General features: G+C 42.2%; 1 protein-coding gene across 1 annotated transcript in view; it reads left to right on the top strand.

The window, feature by feature from the left end:
- The window catches only part of LOC122934243 (cytochrome P450 2C29-like), an 88,315-nt gene that overhangs the window by 60,948 nt on the left and 7,521 nt on the right, over window positions 1-19,846 (top strand). The window contains exons 5-6 of the mRNA XM_044289563.1: window positions 12,485-12,645; window positions 12,855-13,031. Of these exons, the coding sequence (XP_044145498.1) occupies window positions 12,485-12,645; window positions 12,855-13,031 (338 nt within the window). The remainder of the gene's footprint in view (window positions 1-12,484; window positions 12,646-12,854; window positions 13,032-19,846) is intronic.

Raw genomic sequence — 19,846 nt, 5'->3', positions numbered from 1 at the left:
AATTCAGGGTACAGAGTGGAGACCACCACCCCATTCGCTAAAATCGGTGCAGGATCACCTCCCCCAGGAAAGCTGCGAGACAAGGCATCTGCCTTGACGTTCTTAACCCCTGGGTGAAAGGTAACCACAAAATGGAACCTGGTAAAAGACAGTGACCATCTGGCCTGTTTAGGGTTCAGACGCTTGGCAGATTGCAGGTAAGCCAAATTCTTATGGTCTGTATATACCGTAACGGGGTGAGACGCCCCCTCCAACCAGTGACGCCATTCCTCAAAGGCCAACTTGATAGCCAACAACTCTCTATCTCCAACATCATAATTCATCTCGGCGACCGAGAGCTTCTTGGAGAAAAAGGCACACGGGACCCATTTGCCAGGGGATGAACCCTGTGACAGCACTGCTCCAACCCCCACTTCTGATGCATCAACCTCCACTACGAATGGCTGAGACACATCCGGCTGCACCAGAATGGGAGCAGACGCAAAACGCTCCTTAATAGCCGAAAAGGCCTGCAATGCCTCATCCGACCAGACAGAGACGTCGGTGCCCTTCTTAGTCATATCAGTGAGAGGTTTTACTATGGTAGAATAGTTCAAAATTTTCTAGAATAATTCGTAAACCCCAAGAACCGCATCAAAGCTTTCTGATACTCCGGTTGGTCCCATTCCAGAACCGCCCGGACCTTTTCGGGGTCCATGCGAAAACCAGAATCAGAAAGCAGATATCCCAAGAATGGAAGCTCTTGCACTGCAAACAAACATTTATCCAATTTGGAATATAATTTATTCTCCCGAAGGATCGTCAAAACCTGTCTCACATGATCCTGATGGGTCTTCAGATCAGGAGAGTAAATTAAAATGTCACCCAAGTAAACTACTACGAACCTCCCCACCAAATGATGAAAAATTTCATTGACGAATCGCTGAAATACTGCTGGCACATTCGTCAACCCAAAAGGCATAACCAGGTTCTCAAAATGACCCTCGTGCGTATTGAAGGCCGTTTTCCACTCATCCCCCTCCTTGATTCTGATCAGATTGTAGGCCCCTCTCAAATCCAACTTGGAAAACACCTTGGCTCCAACAATCTGATCAAAAAGGTCAGCGATCAAAGGCAGGGGATATGGATCCCGGACCGTAATACGGTTCAATTCCCGGAAATCCAAACACGGTCTCAGTGATCCATTCTTTTTTTTTTTTTACAAAGAACAAACCTACTGCCACCAGAGACTTAGATGGCCTAATATGACCTTTTGCCAAACTCTTGGCGATATACTTTCGCATGACCTCTCTTTCGGGTTGAGAGAGGTTGTAAAGCCGAGACTTTGGCAACTTAGCCCCTGGGATAAGATTAACTGGACAATCATAGCCACGATGAGGGGGCAATTCCTGAGCCCCACCCTCCGAAAAGACATCCGAAAAATCTGAGAGGTACTCAGGTAAAGCCGTAGTGGACACACCAGAGATAGATATGCCCAGACAATTATCGCTTGCCAATCTATAATTGGGTTATGTTTAGTCAACCATGGTAACCCCAAAACTATAGCAGCTGGTAAACCCTTCATGACAAAACAAGACATAATCTCAACATGTGAATCACCCACCCTTAAGTGAATACCATGAGCAATGTGAGTCAGACTCCTTTGAGAAAGAGGGGAAGAATCAATTGCAAAAACCCAAATCTCTTTTTCTAAAGTGCAAGTACTTAGACCCAGATTTTGAAGAAAAAGGAAGTCAAAATCTCTCTTGACTCTAGCGCCACCCTAGCTGGAAGGAGAAAACGGGAATTGCAGGGAGCTTGCATATCTGCCTGCTCTACCACACCATTCACACCACCAAGAGTCAGGAAAGTTTTTTTTTTTTCTTTTTCTCTTCCACCTGCGGTTTAACAAAAGGGCAAGCCAAAACAAAATGACCACTTTTCCCACAGTAGTAACACAGTTTGTGCAATCTCCTAAAGTTTCTACTATCAGAACGGCAAGAAACCTGACCCAGCTGCATGGGTTCCTCCGCTACCCCAGAGTTACCTGTAACATCACCCGGGGAGGCAGTCGCAAACAAAACCACTCACAGAAGGGATCCCTTGCGCGGAGGGAGCCCTACTCCTTTCTCTGATACGTCTATCTAACCGTACTGCTAAAGACATTGCATTCTCCAAAGAATCTGGGTACTCATGAAAAGCAAGGGCATCTTTCAATCTCTCCGATAACCCCTGACAAAACCGACTACGTAATGCGGGATCATTCCACTTTGATTCGGTCGCCCATCTCCTAAACTCAACACAGTAAGCCTCTGCAGAATTTTTATCCTGAAATAAATTACGTAATCTCGATTCCGCCATCGAAACCCGGTCTGGGTCATCGTAGATCAATCCCAGGACCTTAAAAAATTCCTCCACCGACCGAAGGGCCCGAGAACCAGACGGCAGAGAAAAGGCCCAGGATTGCGCGTCCCCCTTAAGCAGAGAAATGACTATCCTCTGACTTTCATCACCAGAAGACGATGGACACAGACAAAAATATAATTTGCAAGACTCTCTAAAACGGATAAAATCATCCGTACCCCCTGCAAATCGATCAGGAAGAGCAACTTTAAGCTCCACATAAATTTGACCTCCTCCTGATTCCAGAGCATTCTGACATTCTAACACTGTGTGACCGAACCACGTAGCTCCGCAACCTCTAGGGATAGCCCCTGCATGCGGTTAACTAACGTATCAATTGACGCCATCACAAAAAAACGCTGAGCAATGACAGTCAAAGTTTGGCGGGTTATAATGTCACGCCGGATGGGATATCAGACATACAGATAAACCAGCAAACCAGGCTCTAAGCGAGAAGCAGGGGGAAGGGTCACCTCCTAGCAAATCCCTGACTTCTCTCCCTGCTCTGCTCAGCCCACATTCAGACCTAGATGGTAGGAATGATGTGTCCTCGTGTTTGGGCTAACACACCCTAGATTCTCTGAGATGGTGAAAATGGGAATAGGAGCAGCCTGCTCGCACAGAACCTGGATGGGAGAGATGACACCAACACAACCAAGATAGCAAACAACAAAAACTGAAACCACACTTCTCTTTTCTGAGCTGGAACAGACAACCTTCCTTCCTTGCTTCCAAGGCCAGAATGATTTCTATAACCCGCTCAGAGCACTGGGATGGAGTGCTATTTAAACTAATGACCCCACCCAGTGCTGCTGATGGGAGGCGGATCCAGCACGGCTCCAAAACAAAACACTAAACACGTGCTGCTATTCTGGCTGACCTCCGCACATAGTCAGAGCAGGGCATGACACTTGGTTCCAGCAGGCTTCAGCATGAAACTGGCAGGCAAACTTAACTCTGCTCTATCCTTCTCTCACTCTGCGGTACTTGACAAGCTAACTTGGCTTCTTCTCTAGGCTGCACTTCGCTTTGTAGTCGGACTTATTTTCGGGCAAGGAACTTTACTCCTTGCTCCTGAGGCTTTCGGCTTCTGCCTCCATGGCCAGAAGAGCTTAGGGTGCTCTGGCTGGCGAGGGCACATCCAGCAGAGATGTGCCCCTGCACACCTTTCCCCTTGCAGGGGGTAAACTACACTCCCTCTGATCCCACCCTTCCTTCAGGAAGTAGGACTGGCCCACTTCTCTATATATTTACATGTAAAATTGGGATAGAGGGGTGATTTAAACTGTAATATATTGGTATTTTATTTTATTTTTGTAACTTCTTTTTTTACTATTAGCCCTCATAGGGTGCTAGTACATGGGATATTTTGATCCCCTCTCCTATTCACCCTAATAGAGAGCTATTAGGGTGAATAGGATTCTTACTCCCTCCATTCTGAGCTGTGCCTCATGCATAGCTCACTATTGAAATTGCCATGAAAGGTCTGAAACGCTGAAGGCTGCCATGGCTACCAATCTGAGCCCCGCAATTTCACTGCCTTCACTCACAGGTGTCATGATTAGAGTTTATTGCAGCACCTGAGGGGTTAAATGATGGGAACGGAGCGATGGCTGCTCACTGTCAGTGCGGACAGTTGATGACTGTATAAAACAGCCAGCACCCGCCACCTATGGAGCAGGCCCGCTGCAGAGGCCGGCTTCATACATCCCCTCACACATTTTGACATAGAGGTACATCATAATGCGTGAAGGGGTTAATGCAAACAGGTTGAAATGTTATTTATTTATTTTTTGGGGGTGTTGATGTGCTGCCATTGTTATTTAAATAAATAAATAAATATATATATACACTGCCTGTCCAAAAAAAAAAAGTCGCCACTTAGATTTAACTAAGCAAATAGTTCTGAGCCTCCTATTGCATAATTACTGCATGGGCGATTATCTTTCAGCTGGCAATAAGTTATTTACCCCAACTGGTGCAATGAGTTGCTTATCATTTCTTAAACAACCATGTTGAAAGACACATCTCGTGGTCGTGGAAAAGATGTTAGTCTGTTTGAGAAGGGTCAAATCATTGGCATGCATCAAGCAGAGAAAACATCTAAGGAGATTTCAGAAACTACCTTAATTGGGTTAAGAACTGTCCAACACATTATAAAAAAATGGAAGGATAGTGGGGACCCATCGTATTCAAGGAAGAAATGTGGCGGGAAAAAAATCCTGAATGATCGTGATCGGCGATCACTTAAACGTTTGAGATCAAATCGAAGAAAAACAACAGTAGAACTCAGGACGGTGTTAAAGGCCTCTTTCACACTACCATTTTTTTTTTTTCGTTTTGCGGTCCGTTTTTTGCATTCCGTATATGGTCCGTATACGGAACCATTCATTTCAATGGTTCCGCAAAAAAAAACTGAATGTGTTCCGTATGCATTCTGTTTCCGTATTTCCGTTTTTCCGTTCCGTTGAAAGATAGAACATGTCCTATTGCCTGCAAATCACGGTCCGTGGCTCCATTCAAGTCAATGGGTCCGCAAAAAAAACGGAACACATACGGAAATGCATCCGTATGTCTTCCGTTTCCATTCCGTTTTTTCTGAACCATCTATTAAAAATGTTATGCCCAGCCCAATTTTTTCTATGTAATTACTGTATACTGTATATGCCATACGGAAAAACAGAACGGAACAACGGAACGGAAACGGAAACATAACGGAAACAAAAAAATGGAACAACGGATCCGTGAAAATCGGACCGCAAAACACTGAAATCGGCATACTGTAGTGTGAAAGAGGCCTAATAGTGAAAGTATGAGCATTTCCACACGCACAATGCGAAGGGAACTCAAGGGATTAGGACTGAACAGCTGTGTAGCCGTAAGAAAACCACTAATCAGTGAGGCAAACCATAAAAAAAAGGCTTCAATTTGCTAGGGAACATAAAGATTGGACCCTGGAGCAATGGAAGACGGTCATGTGGTCTGATGAGTCCAGATTTAACCTGTTCCAGAGTGATGGGCGCATCAGGGTAAGAAGAGAGGCAGATGAAGTGATGCAACCATCATGCCTAGTGCCTACTCTACAAGCCTGTGGGGGCAGTGCTATGATCTGGGGTTGCTGCCGTTGGTCAGGTCTAGGTTTAACAACATTATGTGCTCCAAGAATGAGGTCAGCGACTACCTGAACATACTGAATGACCAGGTTATTCCATCAATGGATTTTTTCTTCCCTGATGGCACAGGCATATCCCAAGATGACAATGCCAGGATTCATCGGGCTCAAATTGTGAAAGAGTGGTTCAGGGAGCATGAGACATCATCTTCACACATGGATTGGCCACCACAGAGTCCAGACCTTAACCCTATTGAGAATCTTTGGGATGTGCTGAAGAAGGCTTTGCGCAGCAGTCAGACTCCACCATCATCAATGCAAGATCTTGGTGAAAAATGAATGCAATACTGGATGGAAATAAATCTTGTGACATTGCAGAAGCTTATCGAAACAATGTCACAGCGAATGCGTGTCGTAATCAAAGCTAAAGGCGGTCCAACAAAATATTAGAGTGTGTGACCCTTTTTTTGGGTGGCGACTTTTTTTTAGACAGGCAGTGAATATTAGGGCTATTCCTGCAGTGTATAAATCTTTTGCTAGAGGTAGTTGTGCATTGTGTGTGTGTGTGTATATATATATATATATAATTTATTACTCTTTTTGTGAAGCAAGGTAACCAAAAAATGGCTGTTCTAGCACAGTTTTTATTTGTTGGTTTTTACACCTGACAGAGTAGTTGTAACGATGTGGTGATACCTAATTTTTTTATTTAATTTTGGATTTACACATTGAAAAACATTTTGAAAAAAATTATGTTTTTGTGTTTTCATTTTCTGAAAGTAAATATATTTTTTGGGTGATTGTCTTAGGTGGGATCTCATTTTTTGATAAAAGAAATTATGGTTTAATTGGTTCCATTTTGGGGCACATACAAATTTTTGTATGTCTCTTGGTATTACACTTTTTGTGATGTAAGGTGATAAAAAATTGCTTTTTTGTCACATTTTCTATTTTATTTTTTTACGATGTTCACCAGATGAGTTGGATAACATGCTATTTTTATAGAGCAGTTTGTTACCGACACAGTGATGCCTAATGCAGCTTATGTGCATTTTTTTAAAATTTTATTTAAAGGGCTTCTGTCACCCCTAAAACTCATTTTTCATTTTTGGGCATACTAAAATCCTTATTGTACGATTATTCCCTATATATGGCTCTTACCTTGTTCTGTGGCTTTGTTTCATTAAAAATCAAGCTTTTAAAATATGCAAATGACTTCACTACCAGCAAGTAGGGCGTCTACTTGCTGGTAGCCGCCGCATCCTCCTTTTAAAAAAAATGCCCCCTCCTCCAGTTGATTGACAGGGCCAGCGAGCGCTCTCCTCCTCCGGCTGGCCCTGTCTGCAATTCAAATCCCGCGCCTGCGCCTTACGTGTCTTCAATCGCAGGCGCACTGAGGAAGTGCTGAGGAAGAGAGCGTCCTTCTCTCAGAGCGCCTGCGCCGAATGAAGACACGTAAGGTGCAGGCGCTGGATTTGAATTGCAGACAGGGCCAGCCAGAGGAGGAGAGCGCTCACTGGCCCTGTTAATCAACTGGAGGAGAGGGCGTGTTTTTTAAAGGAGGATGAGGCTGCTACCAGCAAGTAGACGCCCTACTTGCTGGTAGTGAAGTCATTTGCATATTTTAAAAGCTCGATTTTTTTAATGAAACAAAGCCACAGAACAAGGTAAGAGCCCTATATAGGGAATAGTCATACAATAAGGATTTTAATATGCCCAAAAATGAAAAATGAGTTTTGGGGGGTGACAGAAGTCCTTTAACACAATAAAAGCATTTATTTATTTTTTTTTTAAATCATGTTTTTGTGTTTCCATTTTCTGAAAGCCATCTTTTTTTTCTTTTTTTGGGAGATTGTCTTTTGCAAGATGAGATGATGGTTAGATTGGTGCCATTTTGGGGCACATATGACTTTTTGATCGCTTGGTATTACACTTTTTGTGATGTAAGGTGATAAAAAATAGCTTTTTTGGCACTTTTTATTTATGACGTTCACTAGATGGGTTAGCTCATGTGATATTTTTATACAGTTGTTACGGAAGCGGTACATATGGGGTACATATGACTCTTTTGATCACTTTTTATACCATTTTGTAGGAAGTGTGGTGTGCAAAATTGCAATTCCATCATAGTCTTTCTTTTTTTTTTTTTTTTTTTTTTTAATGGCATTCACCGTGCGGTAAAAGTATGTGATCCTTTTATAGATCAGGACTTTACTGATACGGCGATACCAAACATGTTTATTGTTGTTGTTTTTTTTATATATATATTTTTAACTAATTATGTGCGGATATAGGAAGAATTTAATTTTTTTTCCCTTTTTTAACTTTTTTCACTTTCCTTTTTACACTTTTTTGACTCAGACCCACTTGGTTCTTGAAGATCCAGTGGGTCAGATGCCTCTTCAATACACTGCAGTACACTGTATAGTGTACTGCAGTGTATTGTCATTCACAGTAAGCCTAATTAGGCTCAATCCGGATGCCTGTGAAGGTGTCTGGTTGCCATGGTAACCATAGGGATGCTGCCACAGCAGAGCAGCGGCACGATGGTTAGGCCCTTCCATACAGCGGTCCCTTAGGACCATGGCATGGAAGGGATTATGTCTGCAGTTTGAAGCAGACTGTCAGCTGTATGTTACAGCTGACAGCAGAGGTCATACTACATTTTTTCCAGAAGAGGAGAAGTACAAATTTTGTGGTAATTCATATATATAAGGCATAGGCCTACATAACATTATGAAGCTGATATTTCTGCAGGGAACCATTGCTAGTCTCCCATGCAGAAATAAGTGTAGACAATTTTACATTTATCCAACATCATACACTAAACATACGACCACTGCTGCCATACACAGCGCCCACCTGATGCTGCTATACACAGCGCCCACCTGACACTATTATATACATATTCCATACACAGCTCTACCACATACCCACTACACAGATAGTTTACTATATACACGTTGCACACACAGCTCTGCTACATAGATAGAACTACTGTGTGAACATTACACACAGAAATCTGTACAATAGACTGGTTACACTGACATAACCCTGCTTTCTACACACCTTCCATACATAAAGTACCTCTGCATTCTCCACCAGCACAGTCCTACACAGAGCCTGTGTTCCCATAACTCCTCCCACACACGCACACACACACACGGCTGATCACATATCTGTGACATCACCAAAGGTCCTGTAACCACAATGTAGTCTAGAGCTGCTCCTGGTAAGAGAGATGACAGTGAGGGGCGGGGCTTCTCGGGAGAGGGGCGGGGCTACATGTGCTTCAGTGTTATGCAAATGTTACATTAGATGCGATTCTATAAGTTATACTTATACATGTTATTTGTATTTTTGTCGTTTTACCAAACAATACTGTTTCGCTAATCAACAATCCTGTTTTGCCAATAAACAAGTTAGACTACAAAGAACAGTCCTCTTATTTGGAAGACAGGAATGGTTTATGCTGAATGTCAGACTGCACACTGTGAACGTGTATGAAGACAGAACACATAACTTTGGAACACTATTACCTATCCAAGGCATTCTGACATGGTTTACTTGTGACACATTGCACTTCATGATAGTCATACATTTGAATCAATATATTTCACCTTTATTTATGAAAAAATCCCAAATTTACCAAAAATGTTGAAAAATTCACGATTTACCAAATTTCTATTTCTCTGCTTTTAAAACAGAAAGTGATACCTAATAAAAATAGTTGTTACTTAACATTCCCCATATGTCTAATTTATATTTGGATCATTTTGTAAATGTCATTTAATTTTTTAGGAGGTAAGAAGGCTTAGAATTTTACAAGCAATTCTTAAAATTTTTAAGATGATTTTCAAAACCCACTTTTTAAGGACCAGTTCAGGTCTGAAGTCACTTTGTGAGGCTTAAAAATTGAAACCCCCCATAAATAACCCCATTGTAGAAACTACACCCCTAAAGTTATTCAAAACTGATTTTACTAACTCTGGTAACCCTTTAGGTGTTCCACAAGAATTAATGGAAAATGGAGATTAAATTTTTAAATTTCACTTTTTTGACAGATCCTGCATTCATTTTTTTCTTTAACACATCGAGCGTTAAAATCAAAACAAAACTCAATATTTATTACCCTGATTCTGTGGTTTACAGAAACACCCCACATATGTTGGTAAACTATTGTACGGGGACACAACAGGGAGCAGAAGAAAAGGAGTGCCGTATAGTTTTTGGAAGGCAGATTTTGCTGGACTGGTTTTTAGATGCCATGTCCCATTTGAAGACCTCCTGATGCACCCTTACAGTAGAAACTCCCAAAAAGTGACCCCATTCTGGAAACTAGGGGATAGAGTGCCAGTTTTATTGGTACTATTTTGGGGTACATATGATTTTTAATTGCTCTACATTACGTTTTTTGTGAGGCAAGGTAACCAAAAAGCGGCTGTTTTGGCACCATTTTTATTTTTATAACATTCATCTGACAAGTTAGATCATGTGATATTTTTATAGAGCAGGTTGTTACGGACACAATGATATCAAATATGTCTACCTTCTTTGTTTGTTTCAGTTTTACATAATAAAGCATTTAAAAAAAATAATAATGTATTTGTGTCTCCGTTTCTAAACGCCATATTTTTTTATTTTTGCTTGTGCAGGGACAATTTTTTTGCAGGAAGAGTTGACGTTTTTATTGGTACTATTTTTGGGTACATATGATTTTCTGATCATTCATTATTACACTTTATGGGGCAAGGTGACCAAAAAATGTGTTGTTTTGGCACAGTTTTTATTTATTTATTTTTACAGCGTTCACCTGAGGGGTCAAGCCATGTGACATTTTTATAGAGCAGATTGTTACGGATGTGGCAATACCTAATATGTATACTTTTTCTTATTTATTTAAGTTTTACACAATAATAGCATTATTGAAACAAAAAATTATGCTTAAAGGGAGTCTGTCAGCAGATTTACCCCTTTTTAACAGTTGCCATACCGCTGTAGCCGCAACACAGATGATTAACACAGTACCTTTATGTGCTTTGGTGGACTTTTAAATATGCCAAAAACGAACTTTGATGAGGGCTCGCAAGTGCCCAGGGCGGAATCCACCAGGTTGGAGCCCAGGCAGCTCTGCCTCTTCGGCTCTTATCCCCGCCCAGCCTCCTCCTCTGCCCGCCTATCTGTTTTCTCTCCCCCTCAGCGAGATCCCGCGCCGACGCAATGACTTCCTTGGTCGGGGCATGCGCATAAGCTACTGCGATGCCGTGTCAGCAATGGGCTAAGGAAGTTATCGCGTCAGCGCGGGATCTCGCTGAGGGGGAGAGAAAACAGATAGGCGGGCAGAGGAGGAGGCTGGGCGGGGATAAGAGCCGAAGAGGCAGAGCTGCCTGGGCTCCAACCTGGTGGATTCCGCCCTGGGCACTTGCGAGCCCTCATCAAAGTTCGTTTTTGGCATATTTAAAAGTCCACCAAAGCATATAAAGGTACTGTGTTAATCATCTGTGTTGCGGCTACAGCGGTATGGCAACTGTTAAAAAGGGGTAAATCTGCTGACAGACTTCCTTTAAGTGTCTCCATAGTCTGAGAGCCATAGCTTTTTTTATTTTTTGACCGATTGTCTTAGTTAGGATCTCATTTTTCCAGGGATGAGGTGACGGTTTGATTGGTACTTTTGGGGGCATACACCTTTTTGATTGCCTGGTGTTGCAATTTTTGTGATTTAAGGTGACCAAAAATGGCTTTTTTTGGCAATGTTTTTATTTTTATTTTTTTAATCTGTTCAGCTGATGGGTAAGTTCATGCGATATTTTTATAGAGCTGGTTGTTATGGACACAGCGATACCTAATACGTGTATGTATATTTTTTTTATTTATTTCACTTTAACACAATAATAACATTTTTGAAACAAAAAAATTATGTTTTAATGTCTCCATGTTCTGAGAGCTATAGTGATTTTAAATTTTTTGAGTGATTTTTATATGTAGGAGCTCATTTTTTGCTGGATGAGGTGACATTTATATTGGTACCATTTTGTGGGACATACACCGTTCTGATCACTTGGTGTTACACTTTTTGTGATGTAAGGTGACAAAAATTGCTTTTTTTTAATGGTGTTTATCGGACGGGGTGGATCATGTGATATATTTATAGAGCCAGTCGTTACAGATGCGGTGATATGTGATAAGTATGTTTTTTCCTTTTTTTCTATTTTTTTATTATAAAATCAGTGGAAAGGGGATGTTTTTTTCCCCGTTTTTACTTGAAACTTTTTTTTTTTATTAAAAACACTTTTTTTATTTTTTTTACTTTCTTTCTGACCCACTCTGGGACTTCAACTTTTTAAGTGTACAATCCCCTCTGCAATACATTACAATACATCTATATTGTAAGGCATTGCCTGTTATTGCATTACAATGAGTAATACACTAACAGGTTCCCTAGGAGACGAGCCTTGGGCTGGATCTCCTCGGCCCCCATAGAAGGCAGGTCCCGATGCTGTGCAAGGCATTGGGCAGCCTGTGTATGGCATCGAGCTGCCTTGTCACCCATCAGGTCCCCGCAACAGCAGCGCTGTTGGGCTCTCTCACCCGCCGCATGCACCTTCTATGCCGCGGATAGCACTGACCACAGCATATAAGGGGTTAGCCCGCCGGCATCAGCTTTTACAGCAAAGCCAGCGGATACAGAAGGGGCCCGGCTATCGGGGACAAGATATAATTGACCTCTGCTCAGAATAGGTCAACATTAGATTGGCGAGGGGTTCAACTCCCTTCATCCCACCTCTACAAAGGAGACAATGTGGGTAATTTTGAAGCGGAAGCTTCGTTACCTCTTCAGAAAGCTGATCGACAGGGATCCCAAGAGTTGGACCCCCGTCGATCTGATACTAATGACCTATTCTAAGCATATGTCAATATTTTCACACTGCTCAGCCCCTTTAAAGTTTAAAAAAATAATAATGCTTTTCTGTTTTTTTATTTCTTTTTCAGGAAAGCCCTTTGATAATCTGACCAGTATAAATGCTGCTGTAGCCAATATAATTGTGTCTGTACTGCTGAGTAAAAGATTTGATTATGAGGATCCGACCATACTACGGCTTATGGGTTTAGTCACTGAAAATATAAAACTTCTAAGCAGCCCCTCGGTCATGGTGAGTATATTTTACTGGATTTTAATCTGTCTGTCTGTCTGTCTATATCATCTGTCTGTCTCTATCTCTGTCTATCTATATTACTGTATCCAATTTACATGTAATTTCATTGTAGAAACTTACAAGGCAACTGATTATCCACAACATTTTCTGATTCAAATTAAATGCATAAAACTAATTTTTTTCTTTGTATTTCATTTATGTTGCAGCTATACAATAGTTATCCGTTTCTTGCAAAATTTCTTCCCGGAGCTCACAAAACAATTTTTGAAAACATTAGGACGTTTCATGACTTTATAAGAAAGACATTTACAAAACAGAAGAAAGAGCTGGACGTGAATGACCAGAGAAACCTCATTGATGCCTTCTTAGCCAAGCAACAAGAGGTATGATGAATGTCTAATTTCTTTATATAGAAAAATAAAAAAATAATGCAAAATTAAAAATGTTAATCATTTAATTTCACAATATATTTGATTCATTATGCAAATAACACGGCAGAGCTAAAAGACATAGGAGGAAATTCATTGCTCCACTTAAACCTTAGAAGGCTTAAAAAAGTAGCAAAACTCCAGTTTTTTAAAGAAACTTCTGCAAGAGCTGCATTTTTAGATTTGTGTTAGGCTACTTTCACACTAGCGTTCGGGTTTCCGTTCGTGAGCTCCGTTTGAAGGAGCTCACGAGCGGACCCGAACGCAGCCGTCCAGCCCTGATGCAGTCTGAATGGAGGCGGATCCGCTCAGACTGCATCAGTCTGGCGGCGTTCAGCCTCCGCTCCGCTCGCCTCCGCACGGACAGGCGGACAGCTGAACGCTGCTTGCAGCGTTCGGGTGTCCGCCTGGCCGTTCGGAGGCGTGCGGATCCGTGCGGATCCGTCCAGACTTTCAATGTAAGTCAATGGGGACGGATCCGTTTGAAGATGCCACAATGTGGCTCAATCTTCAAGCGGATCCGTCCCCCATTGACTTTACATTGAAAGTCTGAACGGATCCGCGCAGGCTACTTTCGCACTTGCGCACTTGCGAATTTTTTTAAAGTTATTAATGCAGACGGATCCGTACTGAACGGAGCCTCCGTCTGCATTAATATGAGCGGATCCGTTCAGAACGGATCCGCCCGAACGCTAGTGTGAAAGTAGCCTTAGCGGACACAGTACTGAAGCAGACCGTGTTTTCATAAACATTTTTAGTGCAATAATTGTTGAACCAGTGATATTAAACGCATCGTCCAAAGACATTTCACCAAAAACACTGCATTAGTCCCAAAGTAAATGTTTATACTAATATGCAGTGTGTTTGTAGAAGGGGATGGACATTTAATTCTGCCTCTGTTTTACATAACAGAAAACACACTTCAAATTTTGCTAGTACTTTTAATAATCTGTGTGTACCAAACCCATGCCTTTTCATTGATTGGAAACCCTTAACTTATAATTTATAGAAATTACGTGACTTTACATTTACAGTCCTCATAATTAGTGTTGAGTATTGTTGAGTGAGCCCGAACTGAAAAGTTCGGGTCCGTACCAAACTTTGCGAGTTGGGGTATCCGAACCTGAACTTTGCCATAAAAGTTTGGGTTCAAGTTCGGGCATTTAATAAAGCTTGTTGAAAGGCTGCAGGGCAGCCAATCAACAAGCTTTTAACCCCTTAAGGACCTCTGCCGTATATATATGGCAGAGGTCCGTTCACCACACATGGCACCCACTCACACTTGCAGCAGCCACCATTACCCCTGGGTTTCTACTCATTTGAATAGCAGTGACCAGCGGCATATGTATGTGATCAGCCATAAAGCTGATCGCATACATCTTACCCTTCAGATGCTGTGGTCAAATTTGAGATCTGAGAACGGGGAACCTGTTACATCGCTGAAATACACCGAAGCCTCAAGCTTCAGGAATATACAAATACAGGCCACTAGGTGGCAGCATTGTATTGTTATATTCCAAATCAAGTGTTCAATGATGCCTATTTAGCCATCAATGAACACTATGGGCAATCAAACACTATGGGCAATTGCCAGTTATTGTCACCTAAGGGGACTTAAAAAAATGAATAAACATTTTTTTTTTTACAAACACAAAAAAGTTAAAATCACCCCCCTTTCCTTAAAATAAAAATACTTAACCAATAAAAAATAAATAAACACCATGAGCATCGCCGCATGTGTAAATGCCCATACAATTAAGATATAACAATATTAATGGCATACGGAAAATGGCGTAACAGGAAAAAAATAAAAACAGCCAATTTGACATTTTTTGTCACTTCAACTACCAATTTTTTTAAAAATAAAAAGTGATCAAAAAGTTGCATACACTTCAAATTGGTATCACTGAAAATAACAGATCGTCCCTCACACAGCCCCGTACACATAACTACAACAAAGTTATAGGGGGCAGAAAATTGTGATAAACATTTTTATTTTTTTTGCACCCCTGACACAGAAATATAATAATTAATCTAAAACTGAATTCTGTGGGTGACCTATAGCTATTTCTTGTGGGTGAAATACACCATCTTTGGACCCCTGACACAAAAATATGATATTTAATCTGTCTGTTAGTTCAGTGGGTGACATATACTGATTTTTGGTGTGAGATACACCTGCACTGCACACATGACAGGGAAATGAATATAGTTAATCCGTCTGTTAGTTCGGCCAGTGACATATACCCATTTTTGGTGTGAGGTACACCTGACCTGCATGCATTCGTGACAGGGAAATTAATATAGTTAATCCGTATACAAAAACAGTGTTGGCTACCTCCTCCACCGCCGCTTCCACCTACACAGCCACGTCCACCGCATTCACTTTGACCTCAGACTCCTAGTTCAAGATTTTTTTATTTTATTTTTTTCTATTCTATGTTATTTTAAGTCATTTCCCTATCCACATTTGTTTGCAAGGCAATTGTCCTGCTCTTACCCCCATTTTGCTTTCTTTTGCAGCCCTCTAGCCCTTGCCCCTTACTACGACTATTTTACAGCCATTTTAGTGCACCAAAGTTCAGGACCCTAAGTTCGGCCGAACCCAAACATCCATGGGTCCGCTCATCCCTAGTGTTGAGCAAATCGAAGTTAACGAAGTGGACTTTGATCAGAATTTCAGGAAAAACTTGATTCTCACAAAGCTGTATTTCCTCACGGTTTGTGCCACGATCAGCTTTGAACGCAGCATCTGAGGGGTTCAATGATGGGGGGGTGACGTTGTCACATAAGGGAACCACCCTGTCCACGTGACCTGGGTGCGACTGCCAAGGGTTGATCTATTTCATTCAATCAATCTCTCACCCCAACACACTGCCACCATATATGGCATTTAAATTAATACACCAATTAATTAGGGGCTCATAGAAAACCTCACAGTGCCCCACTTGCAAGCAGGCACACAGTAGCACAGGCCGCACTTATAGCAAATGCACGGTAACGCAAACCACACTCACACATAATAACGAAGGTTGCATTCAGGGAACAAGGCAAAACCATTAAAGATGTGCTTTAATTTTACTAAAAAAGGTACAGTACTTAGTTACAAAATTTACAAGAAATAAGAAACATGCACAAAATAGTTAGAAATCTTGTCTGCAATTGCGGATAAGAATAGGACATGTTCTATTTTTTTGCGGAAACGGAAGCACAGATGCGGAAGTGCGGATCCGCAAATGCGGACAGCACATTACGGCCCCATTGAAAATAAATAGGTCTGCACCCGTTCCGCAAAATTGCAGAACGGATGCGGACCCATTTTGCGGACGTGTGAATGGAAAAGATATCCCTCAAAATGAAAATATATTAAATTATTAAAGTTAACCAAAAAGCATAGATGTGGTAGGCAATAAAAAAGTGCTCGGCGGCACCAAATCAGAAACCATATGTCCTATCACAATCCGGGGGGTTCCAGTGCACATTGATAAATCCAGGAGGGAAAGCAAAAAAAACATCCATCCCTATGGCTAGATGATGATGTGGCATTGAAGGACAGGGTGGGCAAAGAACTGTCCCTGATATTGCCCTACAGGGGGTGCTATTCTGGCCCTGATAGCCTAACCATAGACCACCCGCCCTGATAAGAGGGACCCCGTCCGGAACCTTACCCTTTATAAAAATGGCCCTAGTAAGCCCCTAGTAGCCCCTAGGCCCCTGACTTCCAGGTGATCACTATATAGATCTAGGTGTTTTTGACTCATTATAAAAGTATATTATAAGTATATTGCACCCCTCTGTGTATCACACATATCGATAGCACAGCTATACCAGTGCTTAAAAGGACTTTTGTGGCCCTATTAGCTAGTGTTTGGTGTCCCTAACAGTCTGTCCCTGCTCCACACAGCAACCTTTCCCTACACTGGCAAAACACTGAATGTATAATGGCGGTGAGATCAGGTTTATTTATAAGGTAGGGGGTATGTCCATCTGCTGAAATGTCTCAATTGACTGTCCTGTACCACCTGATGGATCTGTCATGGGTCAAAGTTCTTCACAATATAAAAGAATATGGCGGGCGCAAATTTCTCCATATGTTCGCATGTTCGGCGAATCACGAACACGCAAAGTTCGCCGCAAAACAACCGCCAGTCGAACTGCAAGGCCATCTCTATTAATTAACATGTGAGTTGTACCAGAGATGAGTTATTGCTTATGATATTTTCTTTATCTTCAGGTATTCTATTTGAAAAGCTGCTGGACCCCCCGCTGGGTGAGGTTCCATTCTTCATTACTACTTGCAAAGGGCCAGTTTTTAACATGCAAGTGATAAACTGATTTCCTCCAAGTGGAATGCATATTCTAAATGCGGGCACCTACAGACTCTTGGGCAGTATTACCACTATTGGGGGCACTATTGCTAATGAGGGCAGTCTGGGAGAACCATTACTATGGCGGGACTATCTGTATGGCACTATTATTTCTGACAGTATAGTGTTTGTGGGCATGGGGGAGCACAGCAAGCACAGTATTGGGAGTAGCTGGATGGGGGCTGATTTGCAGAATCTGTAACAATCCCTCATATGCCATATAGTAATCATGGCATCTTCGTATGTGACAGAGAGGGTTGAACACCACTGACCAAAGACATTAGCATGTGATGGTCTTGACCAAATGGAGGAGAAGAAAGGGAAAGGGAAATCTGTAGAGATGTCACCTGTAAGTCACTGTGCCCAGACAGCTTCTTTTAAATGTGTTTTAATCTCTTTAGCAGGAGATAATGTCACTTTAAATTGATTGGGAGGGCGGGGGTGTAGTTTGCTTGCTCCGCCTAGGGCGCCAACCAACCTTGTCCTGATCCTGGCTGGTGGCGTCCTCTCAGCCTCATTGGACGATACCTAGCTGACACTATTTAAAAAAAAAAAAAGTGATCCCTGCCTTTTACTGTCACATGGCAGATAATGGCTGAAGCTCCATGAAATTCTCGCTGTGTGCGCACCATGGTGGACTCCTGGAACATCTGTTAATTGCAGGGACAGTACATGTCTTTCATGGCCCACTTGGCCAATATTTTTCTCGGCAGTGGTGAGGTAGCACCGCAGCAACTAGATCAGGTCCTATTGACACCTCCACCGTTGGTCTGGTTCCCACACCAGACACTGATTCACCTCTTCCATGTCCTTCTCCAGGGACATCCACTCATATCCAACTGAAGCAGGCAGAGTGTTGGTCCCAGTCCTGCTCCCTCCTATCATATGTGCAAAGTGAAGCGTTGCCATGCAGTGTTGGAGCTGATCAGCCTGGGTGAGAGTAGCCACACAGCCAATCACTTGTTAAAGTGCATCAAGCAGCAGACATCCAGCTGACTATCTTCCTGACAATTTCAACTGTGCACAGAGATTAGCCAGAACAATGGCCGTAACATCTTGGCTGAGCTGTATTTGGGGAAAATAACACATGCTTACTGCATGGTGCACACGATTAATGTAGTCATGCAATGCTTTTAGAAAAAGACCTGACCTGTTCAGAAGACTGTCCAAAACGGTCCACCATTGCATTGCTTGAAATTGCAACTCACTGGGATTTCATCTTGCATACGCTAGAGCATCTGTACGAGCAGTGTAAAGTGGTGAATGATTTTCTTATGCACCAGTCCTTAGCAAGTAGTATGTGTTGTTTCAAGGTCAGGCAGTGGCAGCTCATCATAGACACATGTTTACGTACTACCTTTCGATAAAGCCACTAGATTTGTCGGTAGGGACAACTACAGCATTATCAATGTCATCCTCCTGATATTTATCTTAGAGTAAATGTTCATGCTGAGGCAACAAAGGATAGCAGAAGAAAAACATTTATTTTTGTAGGCCGCCCTGTAGCTGTTGGGGACCAACATGAAGAAAGTCCAGTGGAGGAAGAAAATGAGGAGCTACCACTGGAGGTGAATGAGGAGGTGTTGGAGGAACAGCAGGACCCAGCTGATGAAGATAATAGCGATCATGACACCAATAATCTTAGTGGCATATGGCGTTGTAAAGAACGGCCAGAATGGCAAGCTATATGCTTTCTTGCTTGCTTAAGTAATAACAGTCATATCCTTGCCATCAAACAGTTTTATGATTACTACATAGCTATGCTTTCAGACCCTCACTATCAAAGCAAAATGGGGGAATGTTTTCCTCCTGCCAAAAGGGAGGCCATATAATTTTATTACAAGGAAACACTGTTTATGTAGCTTTCGGTGAGCTGACTCCTTCCGCTTGTGTGTCTGAGGCCCCTATAGAGTTACCTATCTCCCACCATCTCCGTTATTATGAGTAGCAGAAGCCATAGCAGCAGCAGCCAGTTCAGTATCATTAAAATGTTGGAACAATTTTTCTCATGTGCCACACCAGGCTCACTCAAATCATCATACAGAGACATACAGTCTCAACACCCAGGTTCAGTCCTATTTTGACTCTGGCCTTTCTCCGATGTATACCGTGTTCCCTGACCCCATGGACTTCTGAGCAGGCAAACTAGAACAGTCTCTGCTTTCTCTTGCCCAGCCTCCAGTGTCATCTCAGAGAGGGTTTTCAGCACGACAGATGGCCTGGTGACACAGTTGGACAAAGTTGCCCTCTACCAGTGTACAAAACATCACTTTTGATGAAATGAACAAGGCATGGATCTGTAAGAATTTTCAAACTTCTCCGACTGCGGTGAAGAATAGATCTGCCCATTCTGCTACTGCCGCCATCATGCCACTGCCTGCCTGCCTACCATTATGCTCTGTA

The sequence above is a fragment of the Bufo gargarizans genome, chromosome 4 (assembly GCF_014858855.1).
Source record: "Bufo gargarizans isolate SCDJY-AF-19 chromosome 4, ASM1485885v1, whole genome shotgun sequence".
In the NCBI taxonomy this organism is placed as follows: Eukaryota; Metazoa; Chordata; class Amphibia; order Anura; family Bufonidae; genus Bufo; species Bufo gargarizans.
This window is presented reverse-complemented; position numbering and strand designations above follow the sequence as displayed.